Here is a 24,653-nt window from a genome sequence, read left to right on the forward strand (position 1 = left end):
CATTTTCATTTCAAAACCCACCAGTCAAGACAACCGCATGAGCTCAGGAGAAGACAGATGCACCAGTATGCTGCGTGGCCACTTCTTCAATTTAATGTCCAGGAAAAAGTTTTTTTTCCCATGTGTGTCTAAAGGCGGAGAACACCTTTGCAGAACGTTATGCAGTGAAATATTGACTTCTCCAGCCTCCAGGAAGGCAAGTGAATAGAGAGCTCTATTCTATCACAAAACACATGAAGATGAGCATATTTTAAATGTTTGTCACTGGTGGTGTTATGGCTGTGATATATCTCAAAAAGGCTGTGAACAGCTTGAGTTAAATGCAAGCTGAAACCAATAAAAATCTGTAGGATAGCATCTCGTCCAATGTGTTTTATAAATGTTGGATGAACTTTCTATTTGACTTGAAGGAATGTAATCTTTTCCAGATACAACCTGGGTCTTTGTTTGTTTCTTTAAGATACTGCTTAAGGATCAAGGCTTCACAGAGGCACAGTGTTTAGAGGGACACTGTAAAACAAAGCTCTTCCCACTTAATTCTAGTGGCAAAGAGTCAATAAAAATTGCTTCTAGGAAGGAAGGAAAGTTTTGAAGAAGTGCCTTGAGAAAAGAGAAAGCACGGATGGACACGACAGCGGATAGTGTTACTCCTGGGATCAGAACCGTAACTCTGAATGCAACAGATCCAAGTCAGCTGCACAGTGGGAGAAGGAGTGCTACACTCAGACAGCTGTTAAGTTTCAGGAGAAACTTAAGTTTCAGCAGACTGCCATAACACAAGCTCTTTCAGTTATCTCCCATTTAAAGGCAAGTTGCTTGCCTCACATTATTCACTGCCCCTTCAGCTGTGTTTGTATTTAACCCTGGAACTCTAAAACCAGCTAAAACCACAGAAATTACCTTAAAGTAAACAATATAGAATTTCCGATAACAAAAGTAGTTAAACACATCCGCAAAGCCTTGTACACAGCGTACGAGACTCATGCAGTCAGCTCCCTCCTTTCACGCTGGCTTTGAAGCAATCCTACAGGCCAAGTCCACAGCATCTCATAGGCTGCTCTCCCAGTACTACTGGATGAGGAGCCATTCTGTGAGCAGTGAGAAGTAAGTTATTCCTGAAGGACACCAAGGTAGGAAACATCTGTCTAAATCCCCTATGTTCCAGAGGGTAATCCAGATCTAGCCTCACGCAGACATGAAAGCCTAATTATTTCAGGGTATGCCTGAGCAAATGATTGTTGTAAGGAGAAAGGTGCTTCTCACCACAATCTACTTGGAGAACCAAACAGTGAAAAGACTTGAAGTTATTAAGAGAAACCCAGAGATAGGACAGTGGTATCAATGCCCATCTTTTCAAGGGAATCTGGTAATTAGATAGGCTGACTCTCTCCAGAAGGCCATCTAAGGAGTTTCTAGTGATCAAAAGAATAATTGGATGCTGGATCAACCCAAAAGATAGAGACAACATCTATCTGGAAACTTTCACATGAAAAAGGGGGTTAGAGAAGACAACAGGAGATTCCTCTCCATCCCCAGGACAGACATCTGAAGGAAGGTGTAAGTTAACATGAAAGACAGTCCCCTATTACCTGTGTACATGGTCACCAGAAGGCATGGCTCTGAGAGGAACAGTGTTCAGGAACACTGGCTCAGCAAAGCTCCAGTGCTGTAGATGGGGTGGGATTAGTACCAAAGGCTAAAAATCCTGTTAACTGCTGCAACTGTTGTCATGCTGGATGAAACAGGGAGCAAGAACGTCTCGACCTGGGAGAAGACAATCATTCCCAAAGAGTGTGTTCTTTGTAAGAGGATGGAAAATACAAAGAGGTTGGTTTGCCAACTTGAGAAAGTAAGAATAGGGAGACACAATAACCTACAAAGACAAACATCCACAGCCTCTGAGAAGCACCGGTGATACTGTGGGACTTTTACCAAGGAAACTCACGCAAGTGCTGAAAACAGATGGAGCAAGTGACTGCCAAAGTTAAAAGCTCACTCAGCACCAAGCAGATAGATGGCATCAGGTCAAAGGTTGCCGCTGGATATGAACTTGGCACTAGAACTGGGGCCAGGGATGGAGAAAGATCTGGAATCAGATGAGTCCCTGGCACCACTCAGAGATGGAAGACTTACATAGTTTTTAAGAAAAGGGAAAAAAAAAAAAAAAAAAGAAGGGGGATGTGTTATATTCCAGACAATTAGATTTGGAAATTGACACCATCAGCTACAAGGATACAAAGAAAGTCTCTGAATGATTGCAAGACTTTTTCCAGCAAGCTTACAGTTGCCAACACACTAGTTGGCAATGGAAGTGGGCGGAAGCATGCCACTGGCTGCATTCATTTAGTCCCCAAATTTATCCATCCACATGCCTCATAACCTTCCTTTGGAGTGTGGGTGAGAGCAGATGGTCACATGAACTTAGGACAAGAGAAAACAGGGCTGAAAGCAACCTCCTAGGATGCACTGTATTTAACCTGACATGCTTGCCTAGCCTGTTCTTCACAATCTGCAGTACTGACAGTCCTATGGCCTCACCAGTGCTTACTGGTGCTTACTACCAGAAAGTTTATCTTAATACTTAGCTAAGTTTTCTTTACCATAAGGTCAAATCATAATTTCTAGTCCTATCACCAGTGGACAGAGAACAATTTATTTCTTTAATCTCTGCAGCAATTTCTTACATACTGGAAAAGTGCATCTTATCTTCTCTCAGTCTTCTCTTCGTTAGAGAAAAACAACACTTTTCTTCAGTCTTCCCTCATAAATCACTTTTTTAGGCCTCTGATCATGTGTTCTCCTTTGGAGTCTCTACAGTTGTCCACATCCTTTTTGAAGTACAGTACTGAAAACTGGACACCTTCCAGCAAAGTATTACTAATGCCATGTAAAGCCAAGGGATTATTTTGAGTTTTACACTGTTTATTTTTTGCAACTGTGTAACATTGTTTCCTGTTTCCTGATGTTTTTATTGAAATACTCCTCCTCTTGGAACCACACAGGTAATTATTCCTACCTTTGTACTTTGAACTTAAAAGGATTTCTTAGAAAAATGGCCTAAAAAGCATATAAATCAAGATTATTTGAATTTTGACCCTGCCCTTCAACATGTTTGTAACCCCTTGGCATGACAGTCTCCTAAGCTCCTTTTCTGCTTGAATATTTAACACTTTTTAGCCTGCTACCCTTCCTCTTACCATATATAGTTCCAGATATAGTTAATGATCTCTACAAGCTTCTTAAATCAGCTGATTTAAGAATACAGGCAGACCTGGAGACACAGGGAAGGCACAGACATGGAGCAGCAAGGGCTAAGGAGAATCCTTTCTTCCTACCCTCTTTGCCAGGTAAAGGAAAAGAATGCTTTGACATGATGGCCATCAGAAGTTACTGGAGTTACTCAGGCACTCTCAAACTAGACGGCCGAATAAAGGCTTTCACGGATGGAAGCTGGACCAGTGCTTAGCATGAAAAATCTGGTTTTATAACAGATTTCATTATACCATACATACTACTTCTAAGAGTGCCTACTGATGTCAATAGAAAAAGATGCCTTATCCTTGCAAATTATTCTGAAGAGTAAACTCCCTGGCACTGCTCTCTAGTTCCTTCCCTTTCTCAGTAAGCATCCCAATTTTGCAGGAAAGTCCCTTCCTTTTCTAAAAGAGCAAAACACCTTTTCATGCTCTCATCTAGAGAGCGTCTAGAGCACTCACTCCAGGCTTTCATCTTCTTGCTTTGATTAAATCCCGCTCTATTCCTTGGCTATCTTGCAAAACCCTGGAGGTTGACTGCTTGTGGGATTGCAGTGTACTGACTTCCCCACTCAGCGTGGAGATGGGAGCTATGAAGCAAGGTGATATGTACATCATAGCTGCTGTAACAGCAGTAGGGAAGGCTTTCCTAGAGCAGGTGACAGACTAGGTGCATGTTTACCCAAGTCATAGAACTCTACCATGACTTCCCACTGGAGAGCCTTTTCTCTAAGATCTCTCACAATATTCCGAGAGGCAAGTAAAGCTTCCTGAAAGCAGCTGGTTCCTGTGTTATCCACACGAGAATTGGCCAGTTTCTGAAAAATCATCTATTTTTAAACTAACCTTTGAGCTCAGAAGCATAAAAATCTAAACTGCCATGCTCTTGTGATTCAGATTTTTTTTCCACTTGGCAAAACCCCTCTTTTCTCTCCATTTTATATTTCTTTAGTTGCAGCAGAAGGACAGCTATAGACTCTGAACCTAAAACTTCAACAGTGGATAATGTTTCCATGATATAGAAACAGCATTAAATGATTTTTAATTACTTCAGAATCTACTTGTACATGAAAATTCTCAAATACCAACTTCAAGAAGAAGAGATTGTTGAGAATGAGGGGACAAGTGCTTGGCCTGCAGAAAGAATACACTGTCCCCATGGGATAAGGTAAAGAGAAGGAGAAGCAGGAAGCATCTCCCTTGCCATGCCAAAGGAATGTTACTGACTTGGCAAAGAAAGGGTTTTTTCAAAAAGGTTTTCAAAAGGGTAAGAAAAGGAGCAAAGCACAGGTTAAAACCAACTACTTCATCTCCCTTCAGGTGTGTTGCTTCTTACTGACCAGTGAAGAAAAGGGAGGAGAGAGCTGCTACAAATTATTGGTTACATTATGTGAGAAAACACTTAGCAAAGCTAAATGCCAGGTATAAAGACAGATGAAGATATGTTCAGGCCAGCACTAGTTTAGCTGAATTGTATCCTGCAGAAAATCGATTCCAGGATATATTTTTCATTCACCTGTATTATGAACAATGTTTAATAAATTTTTTGTTCAATGCCGTAACCTCTTTAAACAACTGATAATCAGTGGCCTAATGCTGTTGCCTCTACATAATTTTTGCTGATTTCCATGCCTTTTGGGGTATGTATATTTGAGGGTTAACTAATTAGAGCCGCTTTTGGCCTCAACTGCCAAGATCATTTCCATACAGAATGGTGGGTTGAAAAATTGCATCCACTTCAGCGATGACTGTCCTACATAAACACTGACTGGGTCGTGAAACCAAAGAAGCCATTCAGCTGTGTATATTTCAAACACCACTCTTATCTTTAATGCTGCCAGAATAACAAGATGATTGACTGGCCAGTGGTCCTCCTTCACTGGGAGATGTGAGGCAATTCATTCCATAGAGCCTTGCTGGAATCTGGGGTCCTTCCACAGGTTTCTAGCCTGAGAACTTCTAACCATGTTTTTTAAAAAACTTGTATTTAATAACGACTAGTAAATTTAAATGCTAGTTGCTCTTCAAGACAGGAAGAGATACACCTATACATTTCAAGACTACTATGTCATGTAAGCAGACTACATATTAAAATTATGTGCATACACTTCTAACATTTCCTGACTTTGAGATTATCATCTTACATGTGGGAGGAAAAGAAGTTTTGTGCATATTTTCTTAGGTTTAAAACCAAAGACAAACTCAAAGCCTCACCCAATCTGCTATCATAGCAGGTCACACTGACATAACATGTTCAAAAACAAAGCTGGAGCCTTCAAACACATTACGTTAATGTTTCCTCTTGAGCAAACTGAGTAATTGGTAACAGCAACAGCCTTAACTTCTAGATAGACACGTCTGGAGAGGAGGAGAGAAATACACACCCTGACGATGAATGAATACAACTGTTTTCAAAAGCAGGAAACAGCAAGACTTGGGATTCCCGAGTTCAATTTTAAATGCATTAGAAAAATGTTTCCAGTAATCGCAGGCATCCTTCCATGTACTCTCTATTCCTCCATGCTCCAGCTTCTTCTGCTCTTCTCCTAGTTATCTCCCACCCATCATTTCTCAGCCTATCCTGCACTGTTTAACATTTATACTATACGTTTATAAATATGCCGTATTTTACTTCCCTCTTCCACCCAACAGAGATACACAGAGAAAACTTTTCATTATATTTTTAAAAGACATTCCTTGGCAATTTATTATATGTGACTGTCTAAGCCAACAAAGCAATAGGTCAAATTCAGCCCTGGATTACCTCCCACAAATTCACTGGAATAATGCTGAGGATGAATTTGGCTCTAAGACTTTTGTTAGAGAAGCAGTTGTTTGCATTCACAAGTCATTTACCAAACAAAATGAAGAAGTCATCCAGTAACACGGGGAGTACAATGGCACAAGCAAACATTTGAACCTGAAACAGATGAAAGAAGCAGCAGCCAAGAGCAATAAACTCATAAGGAAATGTGGATGCCTTTGACTAAGGCCAGACAGACATTTATTGGAAGCCAAGATTAGTAAGCCTTACCACTTATAGTTACGTGATCATCTTTGGAGGCACTCTGTGTTTCTTTTAACTGGATCTCTGAGCTCACATCCACTTTTCTTCCAGACAACTGTAAATAGGCTTTGAGAGAGGCAGGTACCTTGACTGTAATAGAACCTGGTATAAATTTAAATGAAAGCTAGTTAGTTTAACATTGAGATCAAAGCATGAAACAGGCAATTATTTAGCTAACATGAATCAAATCATCGTTTGTTTGTGGGTTTTCATTGGTTTGGGTTGTGGTGGTTTTGGGGTTTTGTTTTGTTTTTTGGTTTGTTTGGGGTTTTTTTTGTTAAGAGCCTTCAGACACAATAACCTCTTTTTTTTGTCTCTGAAAGGATAAATGAAGACATCTTCATTTATCATAACCAGAATACTGTATGTCATATGTAGAAAACAGTATCACAGTATTTCCTGGGCAAACATGAAAATTAACATTGACATATACTGCTAGCAACGGCTCTTGGTAGAGGATCTTATTACAGGAATGACCAAGGGAAGCAAATATAGATCTCACAATTATTATGACTTTAGTTTCATCTTCTAGTTGCATATTTACACTCCTAAGCAAGGACAGGAGATGGGATTTGATGATTAATCCAGCCACTGCATGGCACATTATGAAAGAACCGCTCCTCTGGAACAGTGAGATGCCGCTCACATACTGTTAACGCTAGCAATTGTCTTTGCTTTACTGCACAGGGCCAGCTGCTCACATCCTTGAACAGATGCAGTCTCAAAAGTCACTAACCAGTTTAGACGATGTATCACTAAAATCTAAACTACTAGCAAAATTGCAGCTTTGGTGGCCCGAATAATTCTACCCTTGAAATTAAAAACAGAAATTCTGATTTCTGCTTCCCCTACACATGTGCTTCTGTGCATGAGACTGAAGGCAGACGCTTGGCCCCCACGTTAGTCATATTTGGAATTACTCAGTCACAATGTTTGGAAGCTGTGCCCTATACATTAAAACAAAAACCTACCAAAATTTAGAATACACTTTCTGTATATGTGCTCCTTAGTTTTTGCCCATTTCCAACATTCAGAAAAACATAAGAAAGTTTCTTTAAATACACCCCAAAAGCTGAAGCAGAACATGATAAGAAAACCAAAGTTATAACCACTAAGTAGCAGTCAGAAAGCAACCCTAGCTATGCAATTTAAATTCAGCAGAATCACTTGCTTGTGACAGTCCTGATGAACAAATAACTGTCAGTATAATTTAGGCCTAGATTTTGCTGGGTACACAAAAGCCCTACAATAAGAAAGGGAAAAGGTCTTCATCTTTGGGTCCTCCTTGGAGAGCTGCTCAGTGATGTGACTCATAAAGTCCAACACACATGCAGCTAATTTATCACGAATGGGACATTTTCTACACTGCAGCTGTCAGCAGTTACTCTGGATTTACGGGGTAAAAGAAAACAGAACTTCATCAACTTTGCCTTTACTAAACTGTGCTGCCAGAAGAGATGTCAGGCAATGTTTTGAAAATAACATTAATTTTATGAAATACATTCCTCTTTGCTGCTAATTCAAAGAGACATAACTTAGCATTAAGCGATTCAAAAGGTAACTAGGAAATAATTTCTTTGAATAAACTTCTAGGAATAAATTTCTTTGCACTAATGGAACCAGAATAGCTTGTACAGAAGAATGGCACACAAGTGATTTCAATGCATTCCCTTCATTATTCCCCTTCTGAGTAACTGCTAGGTTTTAATAGGGCCTTGTCAGGCCCTTTAACAGGCATTGTCTCACAGACAACAAGAGAAGAGTACCAAATACCATGTTCATTTAAACCACCTGAAGTGTCTGATACAATGTTAAAGTCAACTATAGAAATACTGTAGTGGGGTTTTTTTTGCAAAACTAGGACTAACAAGATGTATTCAGGGCTTTGTTATTTGCCATTCAGAACATACAATATTGTAAAACTATGAATCCAACTTTAGGAGTGAGCTTTTAATTAAGAAGTGAAATTCTAGTGAGTAACCAGGACTAAAAAAAAGGAAGAATGGTAGGGTAAAGCCCTCTCATCTTTGTTTTTCTGACTTCCAATTTCAATAATGGGACATTTCACCAGGAAAAGGCAGGAAAAAGAAATGTAAACATGTGATGGTTGTCACTCCGCACATACATATATCAGCACCATGGAGTAAACTGTGCTCAAGGCAAAGGAAGATTGTAATCCAAGTCAATTCTGCAGAATTGTGCTGGGCAGATTGCCAAGACAAAAAGAAAGTATTGAAAAATAAAAAAATTCTGTAATCCATTCTGTAATCATTGCCCCTTACAGAGTTTACTGTATTATAAGTATTTATACACATTTTCTATTAATGAGGTAAAAAGGAATGTAGATAACCAACAATCACAAACTCATTTTTTCCAGACAGATAAACAAAAAAGCCCCTTACCCCCTCTCCTTTTACATCATAAGCTGCCACAAAAAATATTTTTTTAGTTTGCTAACCTTTCTGGGATTGCAGATCCACTTTTCTTAATTGACTGACATAAACGTCTATTGCCCCATGATGTGTAGAAGCTTTTAGACTTCCATCTGATGAATCTAAAAAAACAAAAGAAAAAGGAAATAAAAGAACTTGTGTATCATTCACTCTTTTAAAATAAAAATTTGCTAGAATCTTTCTTTGTACTTTGAACTGATTTTGTCAATTCTTCTGTGTTTGAGAAGCATCTTATATTCATTTACTGAATATCAGACTTCTCTTAGAAAAACAGGTTTCTGAAAAAACTTATCTTTCCAGTCCAGAATTGCAGCATACACCGGTCCCAAGGCCATAGCCCTGCAGGTGTTGCTGGACTTGTAGCATCTACAAGGCCTCAACAACACTCCCCTCTTTCTACAAGGATGAATTCATCTTCATGCAAAGATCAAACACAAAATTTGAAAACTAAGATCTATTTTAGTTTCCAAAAGAGTTCATTTGCTCAAACTCTGCACAGGGAGAACTTTACCCAGGAAAGCTACCCCATGCAAACAACAAGCAGTTGTGCATTGTAACATGTTGTTACACAGAACAACTGTGTTATAAGGTTTCATAAAGTCTGATTCACTACATCTGCATTTTAAACAAGTATTTGAGATAACTATTGCACTTTAATATACATAGGAAAACAACATCTGTTCTTTGCCCTGGAATAGAGACACCTACATTTTCTTCTATACCTTACTAGCTGAAATTTATGATAACAAAACCTTCTGAAGAAATCTTTTTACAAATAGAAAGCCTTTAAGAAGCCTTAATTGTATACTTGAGAAGTAGTCTTTAATTACTTGCAATATATTCCAGTTTTAAATACACATATTTCCACAATATTACCGTAAAGTCCTAAAGAGTTAACTTTTGAACTACTGAACAGACCTATAGCTGATAAAAATTGCAAAGAAATTATGAAGCAACTCTAGAGAAGCATAAAAAAATTATGTGTGAACATAAGCAAAAGGCAGTCAGTGAAATATCTTTTTAGATACACTGCTAGAAATGAAAGTATTGGCAAGAAATCTTGAAATACTAATAGAGCCTGGTTTTTTTAGTTTCTGGATGTGCACAGAAAAAGAAACACAGTCAAACTTTCACAACTAGGTAAAATAACAAAGTCAAACCTGAATGAAACTTCCATTTTAAAAAGTAAAAACATTAATGAGAGAATGAAGTTGATTAATTATAACAAGGATGTCTAGCATTAATGCCTTAAACTTGCCATACAGTTTTAGCTCTAAACACACTCATCTAGAGCTTTTCTGATGCCAGATCTCAAGCACAGATGTAGAAGATCAGTGCACTACATACAAAAGTAAAAACACAGAAAGGGATTATTATCCCACAGCTAAAACTGATTTCTTTGGAGGGGAAAGGAATTTAAAAAAAAAGTAGCCAATCCTTATTTAGTCAGCTGAGAAACTGAGACTGTCTTTGACTAACAAGAAAACAATAACGACTAGAATTGGATGGGAATGTTTTTCCCATCTCAGTAGACTGAAATCAAATCTAGTAACAGCCAAACACTGAGACTCCACATAACCTTGACAGAGGTTTTGTTGGCAACAGATACAGGAAATACCCAGCCTCTGACTCTTCTGCTTTAAACAAAACATGCAATTAGTTTCTTTACCTGCACTATGAAGAAAGAAGAGTCTCCTGTGATAGGACAGCAACCCTCTCCAGGGAGAACAACTGCTAACAGTCAGTACAATACCACCAGCTGATGGTACTTTACAGGGACCAATGTTTATTCAGTGAATCCTCCCTCTTCCCATTCTTCAAATGCAAAAGCAGCTCTTGTGAGATTCTTTACAGGGGGAAGATGCCTTTTGCAAATCTATTAGCCCTACTTCAAGACTGAACAGAGTTTCCTTCTAGATTTTCAATTTTATACATATATATTTACGTACATAAAAAAAGAACTCTAATTTTGTGAGAGAGACTGGATTCTGTTTGCAGAAGGCATAAACAGAATAAAGGATGCAAGAAGAGGGCAGTAGGCATAGGTTCACCAAGGCACAGATTTACCTTGAAAGTAAAAAACAAAAAAAACCCCACAAAACAAAAAACAACTTGAGGGAAAGCGGAACACTGTTTTGGGAGGATGACTTCCCAGATTTTGACTCCCAGAGTACACCACTGAACAGAAGTTTCTTTTATATGAAGAAGAAAATACAGCAAAGTTTCAAAAACACTGAGAACTTCAGTAGCATTAACCAAATACCAAAGCTGACATTACAATACCTGTTTAGCTTTGATCTACAGAAGTAACATGAAATATATTTTATGGAAAAAACTGAATATGATTTATGGAAAGAATTTTATGGATATGATATTAAATACAAATGCTTAGATACAAATAAGAACGCCAAGAGATTTAAAGTTGTTCATCACTTCTGCAAAGTCTATTAACAATGCTGTTTAAGTTTTGTGTCTCTGTAACTCTAAACAAATGAGAAGGGAAAAAACAGAAAATGGATTAAAAACAGCAAAGATGAGGTTATATAACAAAAAAGGCCAAATTTAAATAAATAAATAAATATTTCAACAAGAAAAAGTAACACAATCTGGTAGGACAAAATACATAACTGAAATAATGGAGACAATACATATTTTACAGTTATGACAGAACAAAACTAAGGCAATTTATTTTTAAATATACATCCAATGTTAGCTGAGATCCATGTGAATAACTGAAGGTAAAAACAAGAAAAAAGTGCATAGTTTGAATTCAGAGTTTGCTAAGGACTGACAAGTCAAAGAGAAATACAAGGATGAATTGTTCTACTGGAAACAGAACAGATGGTCACTCTTGAGCAACTTCAGCTATTTCAGAAGTTACTGGTACAGGAAAAAAAAAGGGGGGGGGGAAGCTGGTGGGAACAGTGAAGCAAGATGTCCTTGACAAAGTTTTTATTAAGCTTTCTGAAAAATAAGTACAGCTTGAAGAATAAGACCTAAGTCACATAACTTGAGAAAGGCTATACAATTGATGATCACTGAAAGGCCCAAAGGTAACAAAACTGAAACATCATTCGCAACATTTAGTATCTCTTCTTCCTCCATTTTATAAAGACAAGTACTGAAGAAAGGATTAAACACAAGTGATCTTTCCTTTAATCTAAGCAAAAACATATGCACTTTTCCTAATGGCACATAATGACTGACCTTGCTCATGTTAAAATCAGTGACAAAACTGATTTCAATAGGAAAATATAAAATAGTTATTATGATTTGGTTAAAGATAGGAGAAAGTATAAGATTCCAACATATCTGAAGTGTGAGGAAGATTTAATTCCTACTTAATTGGCCATATTGTTTGTTGATAAAGACTGGTCAATTTTGTTTTAGTTCATTGTTCTAAAACTGTCACATAAAAATATTATGAGAAACTGAAATGCATACATTAAATAGACCAATTGCACATACTACTAAAGAAATCATTAGCAGTCCTTACCATACTCACCATCCAGACCTGGCAAAACAAATGATGTAACACAGAAAGCAAAGAAATCTCTCATGAAAACAATTCCTTTGCTAACTAAATTGTCCAGATTATCCTTTTACCTCTAAATGATCTATTTTCTACCTCGATTTTAAAGTTATATCTATTGGTTTTAAAGGTTATAGTCTCTTTTGGATAACTTACTCTGTTCCAAAAAAAAAAATCATTACATGCCTCAGTCCTGTACCATAACACAATGTGCCAAGTACAACTTCACCCTGATAAGCCTCTGACCTACTGTACATCAAATGGGATCTTCCCCTTTGAATATCTATCTACATCTATGCATCTTCTTCCACAGACTATCATACTCTGTGTTAATCATCTCTGCAAACCAATTAGCTATAGGTCTCTACTATTTTAAATGTTTAAGACACTACTAGGGTGAAAGCAACTTCTGAAGAGGTATGTGCATCTAGTCAGGAACACGACTGTCAATAATACGAAATCCCCACAAAACCTCCTGTGGAAGTTTCAATAAATTATGTAAAACTGCTCATCTGTGAGCCTTGAGTTGGAGGCCAGTAACTAGCAGTGAACTCCAGGGTCAATACTGGGCCCAGGCCTGTTTAACATCTTCATTAATGATCTGGATGATGGAGCAGAGTGTACCCTCAGCAATTTTCTGATGACACCAAACTGGGAAGAGTGGCTGATATGCCAAAAGGTGATGCTGCCATCCAGAGGGAACTGGACAGGCTGGAGAAATGGACTGGCAGGAACCCCATGGGCCCCACAATTTAAGAAGGATGTCCTTGAATGCATCCCGAGGGCAACAAAGCTGGTGAAAGGGCTGGAAGGCATGTCCTATGAGGATCAGCTAAGGACTTTGGGCTTGTCTAGTTTGGAGAAAAGGAGGCTGAGGGGCGACCTCGTTGCTCTCTACAGCTTCCTGAGGAGGGGAAGCGGAGAGGGAGGGGCTTAGCTCTTCTCCCTGGGATCTGGTGATAGGACGTGTGGGATTGGTTCAAGCTGTGCCAGGGGAGGTTTAGACTGGACATTAGGAAGTGTTTCTTTACTGAGAGGGTAGTCTAACACTGGAACAGGCTGCCTAGAGAGGTGGTCAATGCCCCAAGCCTGTCAGTGTTTAAGAGGCATTTGGACAATGCCCTTAATAACATGCTTTAGCTTTTGGTCAGCCCTGAAGCGGTCAGGAAGTTGGACTAGATGATCATTGTAGGTCCCTTCCAACTGAAATACTCTTTATTCTAAGAGTAAAAAAAAAAAAAAAAAATTGCTCCAAATACAATATAAACTTAAGTATTAATGTAACAACATCCAGAATCTTCAGCACCATGATATTAGATGCTATAATACATACATGATGTAACATCACCAAAAATTGTTTATTGCTAATGGAACACATACAGAAATAAAAAAGTTTATTCTTCCAAGCTGCAAGGAAAACGCCATTGTTTTCAGGCAGCAGCTACTTTTTCTGTATGCTCCAATTTGTGGAAGTAGTTTCTACAGGACATAAACTCTGTCCAGAATGCTATATAATCTAAATTCGAAAGGACACAGAGAGGGAAGGGAAACACGGAAACAAAGACTGATGATAAAACCAAGTAGTAACTCAGTAGATATTAACTCATAGTGGACTTTTTTTTTTTTTTAAACTTTCATTTTTCATAACCTGACACCTGAGGGATAAGAAAAAGCAGCTGATTCCAACCTATGTGGAGAGCAGAAGCCTTAGTATAGGATGGTGTGGAAGAAAGCATGGGAACAATGGGAAAAAAAATTACAGGTCTGTCATCAGCAGAACACAGAAGAAGGTCAAGTTCTGAGATACAAGGTTGGAAGATGAAGGACACTTAAAATGAGAGCCAGAACATTAACATATATCAAGAGAATGGCAAAGACTAGATCAATAAAACTAATTGCTATTAAGAGACAAGTATGTGCATGGATTTTTTTTTTTTTTTTTTTACTTAAGAGCTGTACTTTATGAAGTACAGTAAATGCCTTTAATGGAATTCAGAAATGTGGTTTTTAATTTTAAAATTCCCTAGATCACATATTAAAAACTGAATCCTCAAGACAAAACTCACAGATGCAGCATTACTTCTAAATACACTAAGTTGTTTATTGTTCTTTTTTTCAGTTACCCAAAACTGGTGGGTTTTTTTGTTTTGTTTTCCATAATTGATTCCCTTCTTAAAATAAAACTTTCGTGTTTTGTCTCAGTACTAGGGAATTGCCTTATGATGACACTCATCACAATGGAGGATCTCAGACACTTCAGTTCACTTTCATGTCAGGACTATACTGAAATTTATGTTTTTGAGAAAGTTGAAATATTCTTAATTGTTAGGTTTCAGTTGATTTAAGACAGTGAGCATCACAGCAAGTCACTAAAGCCTTCAGGTCTAGTGTGGGTTACTGAAGAACAAAATTAGCAGAATAAGGCAAACTGACACTGATATATTTTTTAAAAAGTAATTAGAGTTTCTTGGATCTCAATATACAGTTTTCCTTGACAGAATAAGTCCCTGGTGCCCATAAGCTGGTTAAGGTTGTTTCCTCCCCTCTGAAATGAAACAACCACCATAAGCTTTATCGTTTCTGACTATACCAAACGCAGAAGATTCATTTCTTCAATGCATAATTGAGTTAAACATAAATAATCCATATGGAAAAACAGTATCTTTTGGAGCTGGTAGGGGAAAATTTGGCTTGGCAGCAGAGTAGAGAATACATAATCAGACCATACTAAAAATATTGAGAAATAAGCAAATTCTAGCAGGACTGTACATGAGCCAGCAGTGTGCCCTGGCAGAAAAGAAGTCCAGCAGTATCCTTGGCAGTATTAACTGGAGCATGGCCAGTGTATCAAGGGAAGGGATTATTCCCCTCTACTCAGCACTTATTAGACCACACCTGGAATACAGCATCCAGTGTTGGGGCTCCCAAGAGAAAGGAGATATGAATAAACTGGAGTGAATTCAGCAGAGAAGCACCGAGATAGTGAGGGCATGGAACACCTTCCCCATCAGGAGAGGCTGAGGGATGAGGGCTTGCTCAGCCTGGAGAACTGACTGCTTCAGGACCTGACAGCCCCCTAGTATCTGTGAGGGGGGTGATTAAGAAGACAAAGCCAGGCTCCTCAGAGTGGTGCATGACGAGAGCACAATAGATAACAGACATAAGTTGAAAAAAGAGAGTTTCAGTCTGGATAGAAGGAAAATCTTTTTCACCCTGAGGACAGTCAAGCAATGGAACAGTTTGCCCAGAGAGGCTGTACAGTCTGCATCCTTGGAGGTTTTCAAGATCACAGGATAAAACCCTGAGCAACCTCACAGTTGGCATGGCTTTGAGCAGGAGGTTGGAGACTAGAGACTGCTTGAGCAAGGGGGCTGGACAAGATGACCTCCAGAAGTCCCTTCCAACCTCAACCATCCTATGATTCTGCAACTTCCGGAGATCTCTTCCAACCTGAGTTTTCCTATGAATTTACCAAATAAAAGTTTAAAAGATTAAGCTAGTTCTAAAAACAAAATACTCCATTACTTTTTGTAAGATAATTCAGGTTTCTAATGACTATTTTACATAGTAACTTAAGCTAGAAGTAAAAATAGGTCTGGTTGTTTTAAATTAAGAAGTCATTCAAAACCCATTGAACATTTGTTAGAAGTAGGAAGCTTCTAGTATAGGGTTGGAGAACAATTTGTCAGTGACTAACAAAGTTCACAGTATAGAAAAAGAAAGAATAACCCCTACTTTTGTATTTTAACAATGTCAGTGTGAAATGCTGCCACATGCCAGATGCATAAAATCGGACTGAATTGTGGGTAGAGTCTTCAAAAAATAAAAATAGGTTTATACAAACAAGTAATACCAAAATAAAGAAAAAAACAAATAAAACTATTCTTTAAATAATAAAAAAGTAGAAAATTAAAGGGAGAGACAACAGCATTGGTTTCCTGTTTTAATGCAGAATTATACAAGAATAAGAAACTGAATACAATCGCTTGTATTTTCTCCAAAATATTTTGAAAAAAATCCAGCAGTCTCAACTCAAGCTGACTTGTAAATAAATCTCTCAAAAGCAAAGGATACATCCCCAAAAATCTAGAGAGGAGTGCATTTTTTCAGTTAACTGATAAAATTCTGCCTCCAGTGAAAAAAATAACTACATCCCTATGAAAACCCAGCCAAGAAAGTTGGAAGATCTGAGTTTTTCTTCCTATTTCTCTCAGAAAATCCCTGTCAAGCCTCTGGAAATCCAACAAGCTATCTTGTGGCGTAAATTTGTCATACACAAAAACCTTTCACACTTTCTTTCTCAAGTTTTTAGAGTTGAACCACTAGATCTTAAAAGTCTTCTGCCTTTGGAAAAATCCATAAAAATCTAAAGGATGTTTAATGCTCTTTAGGAAAAGATTAAGTTTAACTAGTGCTTTCAGAACTGAAATCTGAAAAATAAAGTTTATTCAGTTGTAAGATGTGTCTTAATGTTTAAGCTGAACCTGGTTAATTAAGGAAAATAATCATCATCTGTTGATGGAAAAAGCTACCTCCTGTGTTAAGAAACCTTTATTTAAACACTCTTCATACTCTGAGTTTATTTAACAGAAGGAAAAACAGACTAGCAAGCTTAATTTAATTCTGTGGTTTAATGACTAACTCATAAGAATGTGTATTGCATTCATTTTCCAGGAATGTTAATATAGATCGCTTAGAAACATAAGAAGAGTTGTAACAGTACAGATCGCCCCTAGACAATGCTTAATGAGTGACTATGCTTACTACCATTAGCAGAAGTCTTTGAGATTTGGGCCTGTAACCAAATTTATTTACAGAAGGGGAAATCCTTCTACGTACATTCAAGAGACACTGAGCCTTGTTTATGATTCTGTTACTTCAATTTTCTGCCATAGAAATAACCAGAACTTGAGTTTCTCACTTTTGTGTTGATGTACTATAAAATGCAACTGATACAATGTATACCTTAATTGATAACCCCGAGTTATCCTGTTTTATAAAAGTTCAAATTCCTGAATGAAAATGTATGAGCCGTCTTTATTTCTGAATGGAAAACAATGATTAGCGTAACAGTTTGGAAACATTGTTTAAGTTATCACAAGCCTTCACCCCCCCCAAATATGTAATACATCAATGATTAATGCTTTGTGATATAAAAGCTAAACATAGCTAATCATTGATATCAACAAATGTAAGATAGAGACCTAGGTTAAAGGAAAAATTATTGCATTTGATGTACGCTTAGTGTTTTCTCTTGTCCTTTTATCCCATCTTAATCTAAAAGACGACACCTAGACTCAGTCTAACTTGTGCAAAGCCCAGCGAGTATTGTGGTATCAAAAGCCAGACAGTGTGCCTTGCCCAGCTGCAGAAGGCTGGCAGTCAAGTTTGGAAAGGATGTCCTTCAGCTACACAGCTATCAGTGCTACTCCTGAAAAGAAAAGAGGGCAGAAACATCTGTGAGGAATCACCTCCTTTTTACTTTCCCTGTGAATATCTAGCTTTTAAAAAGGAGAAGGCAAGAGTGAGAAAAGAGATATCTCGGAGAAAAGGTAGAACCTACCTACTGTGATACTCCCTGTTTTGGTCTGAAGGCTGGTGTTACCTGTTAAGAAAAGAAAAGGGGAAAAAAATGTAAGAAGTAATGTTAAAAGACATGTAATTTCTGCCACTCTCTCATCCTCCCAGGAGGATAACATTGAAAAATAAGGTTGATCACAGTAATTGAGTCCAATTTAGTAATACACAGTATTCACAACAATTTTCAGATCTTTCAGAAGAGGCCTTTAAAAATTGCAATTGGATCAAGCTCTGCTCCTATCTTCTATAATTACACAGTAGTAAACAATCATTAGGGTAGAATGCATTCCACTGTATATGACCTGTAGTGTTTTTCTTAGTGGTTCGTGGGCTGAAAGCTAGAAAAGCAGCCTATCATCAAGAGTCTTAAATTCCTCATTTCAAGCACATACTCTACAAAATACTTAGGGGTTCTGAAAATCAGAGTCGAAACAAAACCAAATTTCAATGAACTTGAAAGACACTTGGCTTTACTGTTTGCTGTTTTTAAAAGGCACACTATAATTATCCCACCCTTTTCCCCATTTTATCATGACTAGTACTTATTTTTGTACAACCTACAAAAAAAACTTAGGGTTTTGTCAGCTAGCAACTCCCATGGAGAGTTGGCTAGATTATACTCTGCCTGAATACAGCCCCTGGGACTTGCAGATTTGCTGGTCTGTTTGTTTTTCTGGGGTTTTTCATTTTCTGTTTTGATAAGCAGGTTCTTGAAAAATACTAAACATGTAGAAATCAAACTCCTATTAACCACAAACTTATATGGCAGATAAGACTAATGTCGCATAATGTAAACATATTAGTGTGATAAGCTTACTTCAAACATTTAGCTAGAACAAAAGGTGCTTTTAAAGCAGATAGGAATGTCCTGTTGTGTTGTGACCTGCACTGTCTACAGATAGTGCACAGAAGTGTACTTTTGGTCATGTAATTGTTCCATGAAGGCAAATGCTTAACTTAAAATTTTTAAGCCAGCCAAGTATTTTTTGGACACGTCAGGGCAAAGAGAGAAAGACCTGACTAGAGGTAATTACTACTTTTGATTATTACATCCAACTGACTTCAGCATTGTAGTGCAATACTATAAAGTCCAAAATACAATAGTTTTAACAGAATATTGATGACAGTGGCTTAGTGTTTCTTTTTTTTATTGCTTCTGAAGAAATAGTTATCTTTTCTATCACGTACAAGCTTTGCTTCTCCATAAACACTGTAAAACTCCAAGCTACAGTATTCCAAGTCAGGATCAGTGTAGGACCAGGGGCAAAAGATGGCTTTTGGGATATAAATAAAGGCATCATTTTACATCGTATTCTTTCCGTTCCTTCAATTTGTTTTGAAGGCTCTCAAGGTAGCAGGGTTATTCTGATGCACAGAAAAAGCAAATAATAAACCACCATGCAGCTTTTTACCACTTTGACTTTGCATTTTAAAATTTGCATCAGACTAAAGTACAATCATGCCTAAAAAGGAACAAAAATAAAATTAATTTCTACAATCCCACTTTATATACAGTGAAATCCAGGAACATAGCTGAAATTCATGGAACATATATCAGATTCTTTTCAGAGGGGATTATAGAATGCCAAGCTCAAACATGATAGCATACTAACTTCGAAACATTGCAGATTTTCTACTTTGCCTTATTCAGGTCACTGACAGGGTAAGGCACCTATATGTTCACCTTTTCCTATATATTAATCAGTGTGTAAATATATAAAGCACTTCAATAACCATGTTTTCCAGTGTGACTTTCTCACGTAATGAAATAGTTACTAGACTATGACAGAAGAAAAGGTCAAAAGCAAATATAAAGTCCTGCACATCAGAAATCAACCCTGTAAAGCAGTAAAAGTTGAGTGCTGACTGTTTGCAAAGAAGCTTTTCGGGTAAGGACCTAGGCATCTTGATGGACACCAACTTCAGTATGAGTCAGTAAAGAAGGTCAGCTGCATATTGAGCTGTATGATTAAGAGTATAGCCAGCAGGTAAAGCCCTCTTGTGAGGCTTCATTTGGAATACTGTGTCCAATTTTGGGCTTCCCAGTCAAGACAGACACTGATGTACTGAAGTTATGCCAGAGAAGGGTATTGAAAAGATAGGGGCCCAGAGCACACTACATATGCTCAGAGAGCTGGGTTTGTTTTGCTTTAAAAGGAGAAGGCTGAGGAGGAATCTTGTTGTGGTCTTCAACTACCTAATGGGAGGGTATAGAGAAAAGACAAAAGACTCTTCTCATGGTGATGCAGCAAGAAGAAAGGATAATGGTTACAAGTTGTCATAATGGAAATTATGATTAAAAAAAAAAAGTAAGTTTTTTTTCCCCACCAGAAGGATAATTCAGGACTGGAACAAGTCACCTGGAAAAGTCATGCAATCTCTGTCCTTGAGAATATTCAAAGCTCAACCAGACAAGGCCATGAGCAAGTTTGCTCTAATTGAGCCCACTTTAAGCATTAGTTTGGACTAGATGTCAAATTTCTTTCCAATTTAAACTATTTTGTGGATAAAATAAATTAATAAGTAATGCAACTCAACCCAAGACTTTGGCATAGTTGCAAAGAGGGGTTTCCTTTTTCTTCTATGTGCTCCTCTGTGGAGAAGTTTCTCTATTTGTTATTGCCCCTTGGATAAAGTAGCACATTTCTCAAGTCTCGGAGCTGTTGCCCTTTTGTTTTTCAAGTGTCAGCTCGAAAGCTCAATGGCACCTGACATCTCTAATGCCCATTACAGAAACTGATGAAAACTACTCAAAACCAATTTCTTCAAAATAATGCATTATTCATCTCTCATAAAAGTATGAAGCAAAAAAGCAATTAAGAAAGCTTGGGCACTGACAGCATTGGAATTCTACAGCCTGAGATTCAACTACAAAATGGGTCTCAGGCAGGTTTGTAAAGTTTGTGTTGCTCTGACTTCAAAGTTCTCAGTGCAAAAGCAATGAAGTCTAGCTCAGTTTTGTGCACAGATGTGCTGATTTTATGCCAACTATAATATCAGCATAGTGTCAGCTATAGGGAAACAGTGGGCTTAACTGTCCAAGAAACAATCTGTCCAAGTGTTTACAAACAAAACTACTACTAAAATTGAGCTACCTCATGAGCAGAGACTAGAAGGGAAAGTGACCAACCTTTTTCTAACATAAAATTACAATAGGAGGTTATCTTCTCCGCTAATATATGTGTTTGTGTGTCTGTGTATATATATATGCAATATAATAATTTAAAAGACTTTAAAAGTATTTGTTCTTACTATTAAAATGTGATTGAGGAGCATGATGTTTTACAGAAAATATTTTTCTGAAAAAATAGACTAGAAGTACCAAGCAAATGTTAATGTGCAATTGTTTTTAAAAGAAACAGCTAAAATAACGTTAGGTGTTCCAAACCCATTTAGTAGAGAGCTCATGAAAATAATCCTGAAGTAACGTAAGAAATGTCTGTATAATTTGGATACAATTCTATTTGTTTTCACATTGTTCTTCAGCTAAATGACAATGAGGCATTACTAAGGAAGTCACTAACTACAGCAGTTATCATTTCATTTTTGTACCAAGAAAACAAAAATAAACTTTTGGATGTGCACAGAGGCATGAACATGCTCACAAACTGATCATTCCACAGTATCATTATATCGGTTTGAAGCTAGAAAAAAACCAAAACAAAGCAAAACAGCTTATCAGACAGAAGTACCAGTAACAATATAGTCTACACGTTAGAAAAATACAGTAACAAGAAGGGGTGGGGCGGGGGGGGAATCTTATTTCTGCCTATGCATGCTGAAGTGAACTTTACCTAGCAGGTTTAGAAACCATTCTTAAATTTACTACAAATGGACAAAGGAGTTGCTCCTTTAAGGAAGAAACGAGTCATTTCTCAAGCAAGATGACAATACAAAATTGCTAAGAAATTGCAGCAAATTGCTTATAAGGCAAATAGCTGGAAATCTGGAACTCTAACTGACCTGAGTAATTTTCACTTTTGTACATCCTCCAGTTTGTTTTATTTAATGTTAAATCACCACAAATGCATTACAGCACAGTCAGAATTCAGTGGGAATTTTGTTAAATTAGAAAATCACACCAGATTCCAACCTTGCTGCTGTTTATATAAAGACACTCAAGTTAATTAGTTTTAGTTCTAGGTGAAGGACATTAAAAGGTGGATGGATTAGAGACCTTTTGCCCGCCCAATCAAGGAACAGAAACTGTCACCACTCTGTTAGTATAGGGTGCCAGCACACAGACTATTTCTGCTAAAAACTTCTAAATAGACCGAGTTCTAGCATAGTTCTTAGTAGATGCTGTAAGAGTTACTTCTCCTATGAAGAAAATAAAGGATGGAGAGAGGGGAAGAGAAGCCTCTTTATTACTTTTAGTATAATTTTCATGGCTGAATTTTAAAATATTTCACAGTATGTATGATGTTTCTTTCCTACAATATACACTTCGCTATTTCACAAGTGTGCTTATAAAATTGTTTTTAAAAAAATACAGTATGCTATATGGTAAGTTAATTCTCATCAATTCAGTTTTTAACAAATACAGAACTGTTTTCTTCCTATACTGTGTGCAGTTGATTTAGTGATAGTCTATAGCATAGTCCATTTGTTACTGTGGACATTATGAATGCCTTCAAAGCAGCTAAATTTGTGACTGTATTTCCTTCTTACCATGAATACTTCCCAGCAGAATATCACCAGCTACTGAAGACAGAGATGATGATTCTGCATAGAGATACTTAGTTTTCAGCAGCCCATCTTCAGTAGATATGTTGATGGATGTCCCCTGCAGCTTCTCTATATTCACACTCTAAGAGAAATAAACTTAAATAAACATAATGGAAAACTTGTCACCACAGTTTGAAAAGGCAGAGGGAAGTAAAACTATTAAGAGGCAAAACAAATGGAAAGCAGTTGTTGGTGCAGAACAAACAGAATCAAGTTCTTAGTTAAAAGCTACACAAAACAAAACAAAAACCTTTTCATCCAAGAGCTCTGACCAACAAGTTAATGATTCTTTCCAACATTCTTATGAATTATTACATTCATCATATAGGTGAAGAACCTAAATAGTCACAAATGGATGAAAGAAAAACTCAATTTATTTTTAAAAACCAAAACATTTCATTTTGAAAAGTAAAAATAAAGGATTAGCTTTAATAATGAAAACTTAACGTTCATACAGCATTATGACACTTAAGCATTGGTAATTAGTTTTCTGCCACCACATACTGAAACATCCACTGTCTTCGGTTACATACAGCTATTTATGCAGGTTTTTAACTGGCTCACTTTGTAGACATAGCTTTGGTGAAGGTTTGCAAAAAAGGCAGAGCTGCTCTTTTTCTCAGTATAATTGTCCATATTACCTTGGTTACTCAAACCTCTATTCTTGGACTTAAGCCTGAAGCTATATAAAGGCTTGAAAAATGAGGGATAAGAGCTCCATCTCCACTTCTTTTCAATAGAAATGGAGAGAAAGGATAAGATTTGAAAAGTTGCACTATGGATAGATTCGGGGAATAAAAGGTGATAGATGAGATTATCTATGTACGAGTAACCAGTGGTGTGACATAACCTACGCCTATCTGAACAAAACAGAACAAATCATGTGCTTGTGCAACTACCATATAAATTTAATTCTATTCTTCCCCAGTTAAACTAGACTTATGATGGAATCATGCCATAGTTCATACTTAACCCCTGCTCAAGTTGTTTTTATTTTGCTTACGTGGACTTTAAGCAAATTGCACAAAATCCTTATTCATTACATGAAACAATATATGGCCTTCTAGATCAAACCGTGCCTTATGTCAAATTATCTTTAAATCCACTTTGTCATTTTAGCATTGTCATCTTGTAGAAAAAAGTTAATACAAAAAAAAAAGTCTGCTGACCCTTCCAGTGTTGTATTATATAAAGAATAAGCTATGGAGGAAGTAAGAGGTATTCTGACAAACAGCAATTAGAGTTGCACAAACTCCATGCTGTATTGTGTCCCAACAAGTAAGCTAAAGAGGCTGTTTTAGTATGGACTATACAACTGCCAAATTATACTGTGACCTTACAAATCCATGTATACTGAGCTTTACACTGTCTTTACATCTTAAGTCATAAGATTACAGAATGAATTATTGTTTTAAGACTTTTGACATGATGCTACAATACAAAGTAGGTCTCCAAGAATGTAACAAGATACATTAACCTTTAAGAACATCTGGTGATCAAAGTGCCGTGCTAGAATTAGAGATATGTGACAGTCAGTATCTACAATCTCTGCAGTTGATGCTGCTTAGAACTATGCTACAGAATCTAAGCATCAACAGTAAACAAAACCAACGATATTAAGGCATAATTTGTCACTACTGAAAGTGACAGCAATTCAGCTTTTCAATCTTTCAATGCTTTTAACAAAACTCTAACAAGCAGAGACTTTAACAAACATAAGTTTACATTGCATCTATCCTAGGAATGTTTCCTACAGAGTACTTGTCCTGGTTTCGGCTGGGATAGAGTTAAATTTCTTTCTAGTGCTGTGTTTTGGATTTAGTATGAGAAGAATGTTGATAACACACTGATGTTTTCAGTTGTCGTTAAGTACCCTGCTAGTCAAGGACATTCAGCTTACATGCTCTACCAAGCGCTGGGAGGGAGCATAGCCAGGACAGCTGGCCCAGCTGGCCAATGGGGTATTCCATACCATGTGACGTCATGCTCAGTATATGAATGGGAGGCGTGTTCCAGGAAGTAGCGATCACCACTTGGTT

General features: G+C 37.3%; 1 protein-coding gene across 1 annotated transcript in view; it reads right to left on the reverse strand.

The window, feature by feature from the left end:
• The window catches only part of FAM185A (family with sequence similarity 185, member A), a 40,169-nt gene that overhangs the window by 2,636 nt on the left and 12,880 nt on the right, over positions 1–24,653 (reverse strand). Inside the window, exons 5-8 of the mRNA XM_009573767.1 lie at positions 22,558–22,696; positions 17,870–17,911; positions 8,780–8,875; positions 6,289–6,423 (exon numbers count right to left, since the gene is read on the reverse strand). Coding sequence (XP_009572062.1) covers positions 6,289–6,423; positions 8,780–8,875; positions 17,870–17,911; positions 22,558–22,696 — 412 coding nt within the window. The remainder of the gene's footprint in view (positions 1–6,288; positions 6,424–8,779; positions 8,876–17,869; positions 17,912–22,557; positions 22,697–24,653) is intronic.

Source organism: Fulmarus glacialis, unplaced genomic scaffold (assembly GCF_000690835.1).
Source record: "Fulmarus glacialis isolate BGI_N327 unplaced genomic scaffold, ASM69083v1 scaffold4903, whole genome shotgun sequence".
Lineage (NCBI taxonomy): Eukaryota > Metazoa > Chordata > Aves > Procellariiformes > Procellariidae > Fulmarus > Fulmarus glacialis.